Source organism: Alligator sinensis, unplaced genomic scaffold, assembly GCF_000455745.1.
Source record: "Alligator sinensis unplaced genomic scaffold, ASM45574v1 scaffold239_1, whole genome shotgun sequence".
In the NCBI taxonomy this organism is placed as follows: Eukaryota; Metazoa; Chordata; order Crocodylia; family Alligatoridae; genus Alligator; species Alligator sinensis.
The window spans coordinates 630,799-641,512 of NW_005842788.1; the positions used below are offsets into that span (position 1 = coordinate 630,799).

General features: G+C 46.5%; 1 protein-coding gene across 3 annotated transcripts in view; it reads left to right on the top strand.

Annotated features, from left to right (window-relative positions):
- Nucleotides 1-10,422, top strand: part of SYNDIG1 (synapse differentiation inducing 1) — a 173,758-nt gene extending 163,336 nt beyond the window's left edge. The window contains exons 4-5 of one of the 3 annotated variants that reach the window (XR_003091671.1): nt 8,500-9,684; nt 9,807-10,422. Coding sequence is in view for 1 of the 3 variants with exons in the window: in XM_006034973.3 (XP_006035035.1) it covers nt 8,500-8,658 (159 nt within the window). In the remaining 2 variants the exon portion in view is untranslated. Of the gene's footprint in view, nt 1-8,499 lie in introns of all 3 variants that reach the window. The other 2 variants (XR_003091673.1, XM_006034973.3) reach the window with 2 other exon arrangements.
- The last annotated feature ends 292 nt before the right edge of the window (nt 10,423-10,714 follow it).

Here is a 10,714-nt window from a genome sequence, read left to right on the forward strand (position 1 = left end):
AGGCAGAGCCCCCACCAGCACTCCTTCAAGCCCAGGCTCTGCACTCCTGACCCCAGGGCACCAGCGTGGCCCCGTGCTCCCACTCACTGCCACTTGCCCCCCATCTGCCACCGCTGCCCTTCTCCTGCCACTTCCCCTTTCTCCCCCACTCCGGCCACTCCGGCACCACATCCCAGCTGCTCCTGTGGTCCTAGCACTGAAACTGGGAACCACATGATGCCAGAGTGCTAGCGCCAGCCCCAGGACACCGGCACAGTCCCTGCACATCTGCCCAGCTGCTGCTGTGCCCTGCACACCTGCTTGCTGCCCCTTCCTGCCCCCGCACCTGCCACAGCCATTTTCCTGCTCCCCTACCCCACCCACCAGCCAGCCTCCAGCATTACATGGTTCCTGGCTGCAGTGTCTGGACTGCAGGAGCTGGCCTAGCTGGCCCTGAGGACTGGGGCAATTGCCCACAGTCCTCCCCTGCCTCTTCCCCCTGCTTCTTATCTGTATTTCCCTCGGCGTGGGGAGGCAGGAACAGTCCCAGGCCAGAAGCCTCCAGAAGCCCCTGCTAGACAGAGGCTTCCAGCTAGGGCTTGAGTGCCAGCATTCCCCCTGGGGCCTCTCATCTTTGATAGGCAGCCAGGGGCAGATAAATATAAATTTTCTAAATTTTTTAGTGGCACTGCCGGCCGGATAGGATGGTCTGGTGGGCTGGATGCAGCCCACGGGCCCTATTTTGCCTTCCCCTGAATTACATCATCATTCCTGGACTGTGAGGACTTCCAGTTCTTCCTGCTTGTTTCCCAGGCTCCATGCATTCGTGTACAGACACCTGAGGTAACTAACTGATTGCCTTGCCTTCGCTGTCACCCCCTCCTGCTTGTTCTTCCTCCAGGTCTCCTGCTTCCCCAGTTACCTGAGGGCTTTGGTCTCCATCCCCCAGCAAACCTAGTTTAAAGACCTGCTCACTAGGTTAGCGTGCCTGTTTGCGAAGATGCTCTTCCCACTCCTCCACTCCTCCTGTTAACACTGGGCTACTGGGCAGCCAACAGTGTAATATTCACAGGGCCAGAAGGAAAGCAAGCAAGAAGAAGCCTGACTCTGTGGCCTAGTGGTAGGGGAACTCAGCTGAGGGGGAAGGAGTTTTGGGAGGTTTTTTTTAACAGTTTTAAAAAGCAGCAGTAGCCATCGCAGCAGGACTAGAACCCAAGACTCCCTCCTTCCCCACTGACCACTCTCACCACAAAACTATGGCATCCTGCTCTTGTTCTGCTAATTCTTACTTGCCCTTTAAATATTGCATTCTTCATCTGTACAGTGATCCACAAGATGGAAGAGAGAGAAACCCCCCACAACACACACACACACACACACACACACACACACACACACCCCATTCTTATGTTTAACTGTTTTCCTTTTCACTCGGGTCAGTTTTTAAATTAAAAAAGAAAGTCTATCATGAAACAAAAAGCTGAAACGTGTTGTTCCAGTGGTATCAAAATGTAGCATTTCAGCATGTCTGAAACCAAACATTTCACTCAGAAAATGCTGAAGGGGAATATTTCAACCTTAGACCTTAGAAATACAGCACTCAGAGAAAGAGGTCACCTTTGTGCTCTAGCATAGACACAAGGAAGCCTGCTGGGTGCTTGTGGAAAACATATCTAAGATTGAGATCTGTCAGGGATCTTCCTGGCAGATTTCTTCATTGTATAAAGAGCCTAACCTAGAGCCCATTCATTTGAATAGGGTATTTTCTAATCACATCAGTAGATTTTTCGATCAGGCCCCTTACAAAAACTGGCCAGACTTAATTAAGGTGCTGTTACAGGTTACCTTTGCAACACTGTAAATCTGTGGATTGTTAGGCCTTCATAAAGTTCGAACAGTTTCAAAGCAGTCACAGGTTAGGGCTTAATGCCATCTCAGTTCTACACAACTTTAATCCCAGATTGGCCTCATCAGCCTCTTTGGACCCACAGATAAAACAGTCGTGGAAGACAGTCATCCTCGATTGCGACGGATTGCCGAAGAAGAAGATTAGAGAGCCTAGTAAACAGAGGGACAGGAGCCAGGACTCTCTCTCTCCTCTGCAGTGGGAGAGGACGGGGAGGGGGGCATATAACTCAGAGGTGGAGAAACCACTGTGTGGCTTCCCTTACTCAGCAGCCAGCAGGAGCTATGAGTGGAAGGCAAAAGTCTTAGGGAAAAAAGAAAAAATGAAGCAGGGGTGAGAAGTAAAGAGAAAGGAGTGAAAAAATAATGTAAAGAAGGACCAGAATCTTGCACGTTTCACTGAATTGGATTACATCAGGGGGAGTTGGGTTAGCACCCACACCAGTGCAGAGCTGTGACCTAGTAGGCTTGCTGCCTGCTGCACCAGGCCAGGAGTTTGCTTAACACGTGCACCGAGGCAGAGCTGAGACCCAGCGAGCTTGCTGCATGGGTTGGGTAAGGGGGTGCTAACAGAACCATTTCCAATGAATAGCAGTTTAGTTTAAATGAGTTTAAATTAATTTAGTTTAAATGACTACCATGGGGGAGGGGAAACTGAGCCAGGGTGCAGTGGCCAGCAGTGGTGAGAAACAGTGTGGGTGGGGAAGGAGACGGTTTCCCATTGCTAACAACCAATTGCCCACGATTTAAACCAGGCCCTGCTCATTAGCAGTTAATTGGCTGTTTAACTGCTCTCCTCACACCAACAGCCAGCTAGTCAAGTGCCCAGGCATGCTAGAGCAAGCAGCAAACTGGTGAAATGCACCTGGGTGCTCAAAGAGGTCAGGGTGTGCTGGGGTCACACTTCCTGGGGGACAGGAAGGGGTACTTCCTTCAGGCCAGCACCACCCCCCGGGGCAGTAGAATTCAGGAGAATTGAAACTTTGCCCACAGAGCAAAGGAGTAGGAAGGGTTAGGAATGGTGCATCCTGGGATGCTGAGGGAATGAACATAGAGCATTTTATCTCCCTGGAGCAGACTAACAGTACCCTGAAGCAACCTGGGGAAAACAGGTCAAAGATAACCCTTGCTTGAATTGGCATAACTTTTAAAGTATAGAGGGTACTTAGCATGTGTTAATGCCCTTTAACGGGTTAGTGCTCCCATTTTAAATGCCTTTGTGGCCCTTCAAAGGTAACTTGTGTAACATCACCCTTACATAGACCCAATTGGCCACTAGGCTTTGACTTCCAATGTTTCTCATATCACTCTGGATAACAGACTCCCAGGATTAAAAATATTTCAGTGGAGCATGCTGAGGAAGGAGCAACTGTCCTCAGAGCTTTCTGTAGGTGTCTTGACTTGTTAGGCATAACATTTACACACTAGGCCTAACAGCAGAAGTGCATGCTAGTCTCTCTGTGGGCCTGATTAAACATTCATTGAATGGAAACATTCGCTTTGACTTCTGTTGGCTTTGAATCAGATATTACAGCCAAGATGTCCCAGAGCAATAAGTAAACTTGTGTGCTTACTCTGAGACCCTTGGAAGGGTTACAGTTTTCAGCAAGTGCCTTGCAACCTTATTTTTTCAAGTCCTTTCTGGTGTACCCTAATCCAGGCTCGCAAAACAGGCTGCATTTGAAGTCATGGCCTGTGCCTTCCTATACCTGGCAAGATATAGTTACATTCCCTGCAGTCTCCTCAGACAGTCAGTATTGCTCAATTGAGCTTTATGGGGGTTGGCTCAGTAGGTAAATCTCTTTATGGGAGTTGTTTGTGTCACTGTTTTAATAATTGTTTTCCTCCTTCCCTGCTACCACCTTCCCTGTATTTTTATTAACGTATCATTTGACATTGTTTTTACTTTAAACATTTATGAGGCGTTATGCTTTAAAAATTAGGTTGATGAATCAAAAGAGACAGTTCCCCTAATAAAGTCATTGCAGTAAAGGCCAAGAGCCTTTTTGTCAGCTTTGTGATTTGTCATTTGGCTGTTGTAAATTGCTCTGAGGAGCACGATTATAAAAAAAGACCAAAATAGATGTAGCAGGAACCAGTTAGAAAACTAAACGAAGATGGAGAAGTGTCAAGACACAGCACATGTACACTGGGACATAGAATTAGAGCAGTTAAGAATGCCCCAACTGCCCACATGCTGCATTTAAGTGATAAAACCCAAGGAGATGGTGGCAAGGGCACCAGGGTTCCAGTGCCTGCTCCCAAAGTTCTTTCTGCCTTTTGTCCAGTGGCAGTCTGTAACAGGACTTGGCCCCACGGGCAGCCATGACACCCCCCGGTTGCCTTGTAACTCCTGCCCTGCTCCAGCTCTCTGGGTACCCTCCCTCTTTTGCCCTTTCATCTGCCACACCTTGCTGGTATTATTTTGTTGGGAGAAAGGGAGGCTGTCCTAGAGCAAGCCTTAGTCTATTAGTCATCAGTGGGTTCCTCTCAAACCTTGCTGATCCCCAACCTGTCCGCAAACACTAGATGGGCCCTCCTGGCCTGTCCATGGCTCCCAAGGCACCTGTTGCCTTAAGGGCTATTTGCAGCCTCCAACCTCCCCTGTAGCCACGGCCATGCCTCACAGATGTTACCATTCAGTCATTCTAGTGGGTACCTTGCCCCCAAGACAATATCAGGTCTCCTCAGGCCTCCACGCCCTTGTTAAGGCCTCAGCCTTCCCACACTCCAGCCCTATCCTCTAGCAGGGCCCTTTAGCCCAGGCCTACTGTGCCACACCTGACTTCTAGGCTCTAGCCCTTGTCTTGCCCCTCATGGGATCTGCCTTCACCCTTCTTGGGCTTTGCCCATCTCGGGATTTGAGCCCCTAGCCCTGGTCTTACCCTTCTTAGGCTTTGCCCTTAACCCTCCTGGCTTCAGGCTTTCTTTAGCTCACCCTTCTTGGCCTGTGAGCTGCTGTACCAGATTCTACCCTCTTAGGCTGTGAGCCTCTAGACCTGGTTCCCCCCACTCAGGCTCTGGCCCTTATCCCTCCCAGCTTCAAGCTGCCTCTGCCACCAAGCTTTGGCCCTTTTGGCATCTGCCTGCCTATGCTGTAAGCCCATTCCCTGGCAGGGCTCAAAACACTGTGCCTTGCTGGCAATATGGCTGCCTATAAACATATTTGGAGGTGGGAGGGAGGGGGGGCATTTTAATTAGAGCAGCCACTCTAATGGCTCACCATCACATGTATTAAGTCTACCCCCACCCCCATTTCAAAATGGCCACAGAGACATTTTAACTAAAACTTAATTGACAAGGTTTAGTTAAGACACCAATGTGACCATTTTGAAATGCAGGGGGGCTTAATACATGTGATGGCAAGCCGATTAATCAAGTCTGCTCTGATGCATTCTAATTAGAATGCAAACAAGCATGTCTATAGGCAGCCTGTGTGACCTCCTCCTCCCCTCATAGTTACCTGCGGTCCACCAATAGGAACAAGAACACAAACACAAATCTACTGGCTAGCTAACAAAAATCTCCCCACACTGGGTCACACTTCCCTGCAAACTAGAACCCCTTTACTTGCAGTGCCTAGGGCAGCTTCAGCACCCATCACTCCCTTTCCATCAGCCATCTTACCCACAAGATTTTCTCCCTGCCACCTGCAGAGCCCAACTGTCTGCCAGTTCTCAGGCACTGGCTTTTTGTGCCATAAAGCCCTGCCTCTTCCTGTCAGGTGGTTCTCCAACCACCCACAGGGGTTTCCATTTAAGCCTGATGGCTAGCCTGCCCTTCTCTGTTGTAGCTTAACTGAGCTGCTTGTAGATCCTTCCCCTGGGCAGTTTACTGCTTGCAGCTGGCTTCTGGGATCATTGTTCCTCCAAGAGTAGCTCCTCTTCTGGCTGATACTGCCTGCTTAATTCATCACAACTGGCCCCTGTTCAGCTGCCAGGGCCACCCAGCAAGCTCTGCTTGCAGGAGCATCCCCTACAGAAACAAGAGCCTCTGGCTCCCTGTTACACTGTCTAATGTAAATGCGCAGACATCCTGAGAAGAGGGACTGAGCCAGGTCTCCTCACCCCTTCCAGCTGAATTACATAATCACTAAACTACAGTCAGGTTCTCTCCTGCATACTCTTTTTGGCCTTGTGACTCTTGGGGCTTGTCTATGCCATGACACCAGCACATCCTGAGGAACATAGGGCAAGGAATGCCTGCCCCACCCAATCTCACAAGCACACTTCACCTGTGGAAATTAATCGATATGCTTCAGACTCATCCCCAGCACTCAGTCTTGAGCTCTTGGTTTCCAGTGGGCCTGAGACTGGCTGTTGGGGATAACCTCAGATCAGGAAACGTCTGGCTCTGGAGTACGTCAGTGAACTCAGATGGGTAGGTCATACTCATCTCCATGCTTCCCAGGTCCAACTATTTTAATGGTATAGACAAACCCTGGGTTGCCCCTGGGCCCAGTTTCAACAGTAAGAGGAGGAATGTTGATACCACCCAGCCTATTCTGTAGTCTGGTGGCTCTCCTGGTAGATGACAAGATCTGAGATTGAGATCCCTAGGGCTCAAGAAGGCCTAGAACCTAGGTCTCCTGATATATCGGTCAGCTATTATACAAGGGGTGCGTACCAGCCCCATGGCCTTCTCCAGCCATGTTTTTCAGTGAGAGTGACCACAGGTGATGCATTTGTACTGAACTCAGTTCTCTCAGTGTGTGTTCAGTCTGCTCTGAGTATACTAGCAGAGTGAGCCTTTCCAGGGACTGTGGCAGAGTTCATGCATCATCCAACATCTATTTTGGATCATGTCAGTGCTAGGCACCTACCTGTTCAGACTGGGGCACTTTCAGGCATGCATGGACACCTATGTGTAGGTGCCTAGGGACCTTGGAGGTCTAAAATTTAGGTGCCAGGTTAGATGCCTCAGGAGTTTTGTGGCTCAGTTCCATCTGAGTCCTGTTTAAGGGCTAAGTTTACTGACCTGGCCCTAGCCTGGGGTGGGTGTGGTTGAGATATGTGAATAACAGAGATTTTGGTTCACAGCTTAACTTCAAATACACACACACGTATATCTACACCATATTTTGTGGCACTCTTTTTTTCCCAAAACCCAGCATCTGGAAATTGCAATGTGCATTATATTCAAGAAATATGGTGAGATGAGTAAAATCTGTGTCAGACTCACAGGTAGCAGAATGAGCAGACTCAGCTCTCTAGTTGCTGTTACTCAGCTACTTATTACAAGGAAAGATCTTTTTAAATTCATTTTGTTTTCAAAAGCAAGGGGCATATTATAATGCAGGGTGTGTTGTATGTGAAAAAATACTCTGTGTGTGTATATATATATACACACACACATATGCATATATATAGTTTTGAACTGAACAAAGTGTTTCATTCAAGCTAAAAACAAAATGTTTCAGGTGAAGGGCAGTATTTTGCTTTTTTATTAAATAAAAGTTATGGTAGTATAAAAGTAATATTTTAACTGTGATGTTTCAGAAATTATGTGAGAGGCAAGGATGATAGTAGCTTTTATTGGGCTAGCTATAAAGTTAGACAAGCTGCTCTCTGCTTTTCTTCACTATGCTGTGCCTGGCTCCCTGTGATCAGAGACCTGAAGAAGAATGTCCTTCATTCAAAAGCTTGTCTAACTATATCCCAACTACATAGTTGCTTCAATAAAATATATTACTCTAAGAAATCCTTGCCCCTTACAAAAAAAGTTATGCAAATTTCAAAACAAAACATTGTTTTTATAAAGAAAAGTAGTGTTTCAATATGAAACAATCAACATTTTAAAAAGTAACTTTTTCCATTTTTTCCAGGATTTTGTTGTTTTGGGGTTTTTTTGGCCAAAACAGTTCAGTACATTCAACCTGAATGTGCAAGTAGTATTGGTCAACCTTCATCTATATTGGTCTCCAAATAAATATTTGACTGAACAGCGTGGCCCAGCTTTTACCACCAGGGCAGTTATGCCTTCTGCGATAGTACCACTCACTAGTAAGAGAGACCAGTGTAACATAAGCCCTCTTCCTTGTTCCAGTCCATTATAGTAAATGTGTTAGCAATAAAAATATTCCAGCTGTTGGGCTCAACCATGACAAATTAATGAGACATTTCAGATTTCAGCAGACATTTGATTTGTTCTGAGCCTGGTTCTGATACTTGTGTAGACTGGAGCCAGTTGGGTCTCAGGCCCTTGTAGGATTTCCATAACAGCCCTTCTGCTCTGCCTTGTTTTCTCCTAGAATTCACTCAAGTGGGGATCCCTGAATCTGTAAGGCAGGCCTGTGGGGACACATGCATCTTAGAAACTAGATGCCTTTTTATTAAATCAAATGTGCCTTGTCTCTAGAGGGGGAGGGTGCGCTTTCTTGTGACCTGTGAATTAGTATTAATGTCTAAAACATTTTTTTTAGGATTAAACAAACTACTGGAGTCATTTAAGCACATGGACCCAAGTCTGTGATCATATCTCAGTGGCTGAGTTGCCCAAATTTTCACCTGTCACTGTTTTATGACATCTCCTAGGAAGGTGTTTCAGCTAAAACCAAGTGCATGAAGTCAGATTTTGGGCAAAATAGATACATTTTTGTTGTTGTTTCTCTTGCAGACAAACAAAGCAGTTGCCAAGGGAGACTTCCATCAAGCCAGCTCCAGCTCCCGACGAGCGCTCTTCCTGGCCGTGCTGTCAATCACCATTGGGACTGGCATATACGTGGGCGTAGCCGTGGCTCTGATCGCCTACCTGTCCAAAAATAATCACTTATGAGCCTCAAAAACAAGCGAGAGCTAGCCGTACAGCTCCTTTCAGTGCAGAAACCCACAGAGGCTCAGATTGTGCCATCTTCCCAAATGACCAGAGGGACCTGAGCCCTGGGGCTAGCTACTGGGGAGATGGGCCTATGTGTCCTGTGTCCTTTTTCATTCTTTGCAATGCACAAGGCCTGCTTCTTTCCATGCCCCTTTTCTTCTGACCTTTTTCTTCTCTTTTTTCTTTTCTTTTCTTTTTTGCAACCCAGTGTTTACAAGAAGCCAGCAAACATAGGCCTTTTCTGAAGACCCTTCAGAGCAATCCAGAACTTTGTGACTACCACTGGTTTGTTCTTGGCTTGCTCATTAACACATTAGTCTGCACTGCACTGAACTGTAGGGAAGCCTAAACAGCTACTGGTTCTCAGAAAGAGCAATACAAACCTAGAAAGAAGCATATATTTTCTTTTGAATGTGAGGGCTCAATGGCCAAAGGGTGGAATGGAGGCCTCAGTGAAGAATGGCATCGTCTAATCTCACATTCAGTAGATTGCTGCAGGAGAGGAAAACAGATTGATTTTCCTGTCTTGATTTTGGTTTAAAATTTAAATACTTGGGAACCAGCAGTGCGTGATAGCTGAGTTTCACGCACGAACAAGCTCTGCAAACTGAACGTGAAGCGGGCATAGCATGGGATCTATTGTAAAATTAATACGTCAGTTCAGCTGCTACTTGATGATGTTTCTCTCCTGAGGCACGTAACTCATTCAGGCCACTTCCCTCCTCCTGGGAAGAACCTGTCCAGCAGCTAAATACACGAAACCTGCAAAAATATTTCATGGCAAAGCATGGAGTCAACAAAGGGCAGGAATGCATCATGCCCCTCCGAGGTGTGGACTCGGACCCAGAGCAGCGCATGAGAACACTCGAATTCCCACCTCATGGCACCAGTGCTCATTCATAGACCACAGACTCTCAGCCTAGGCATGGAGATAACACTTGACATTATCTCACTGTGCTGTCCACCTGATAAGCAATTTAACTGGTATGTTGTAAAGGAATTGAGCATTGTCCTTATTTCACTGACTGGAACAATAAGCTTATTTTATTTATTACACCCCCTGACACACTGCTTTTCCTTTCTTTTATTTATTACTTTTTTTACAGGCCCATCATGTCTTCAAAGGATTCGATTTATCAGACACAGGTAACAGTGTTAAGAAATGGATTGTTGCGATAGGCCTTTTAATATTAATTCACATGGTTTTATCTGTGCCACTCATTTATCTAAGAATGTCATTTGGGATCATTTGTTCCAATTATTCTGTAGTTCTTATCTGATTTTTTCTTTCTTTCTTTGTTTCTTTTTTTTATTTTTTTTTGGCAGTGGGGTGGACAAACATATCCAAAACTATTTTTCTGCCAGTTATACCATTTATTAAAACACATAGCATACAGCTGATGATGCAAGTTGTTGTGCTTTCTTTGGACTGCCTCAGATGAATGCACAATATTACATAAATGGTGTAGCATTAGCCTAGCTGGGAACAGACTCCCAAGATCCTGAATTTGCCCAGTAAGAAACGATAATGCCATACTGCATATTAGGGCCTGACCCAACACCCTCTGGAAGCTTACGGTCTTGTTCCCATTTGACTCACTGGGCTTTGGATCAGGATAGAAGAGGGAATGACTTCTTGTGTGCCCCTCTAGTCTGTAGTCATTGTTCTGCTAATTCCACTGTCAATCAGGAGCAGATAAATGCCATCCAGCACTATAAGTAGACTGCTAGTTTCTGGGCACAATCATTTTTTAGAGCTAAACTTTTCAGAAAGAGACAGGAATCAAACTGGTTTTTCTTGTCTCATGAAAATCAGTCCAACTGGTGGAGCATGTAGCTCCACCTGACCCCCAGCTGCCATGGCAGAGCCTCTCTCCTCAAAGCAAAGGTGAAAGCATGGCCTATCCACTTCACTTCCCCCTGGAAATAGTGATGCAGGGGTGTGGAGGGGAGGGTCTTCCTTTTAAGGAGCAGCCGAATGACAGTCCTCCCAAATGTCCTAGCAACAAGGATG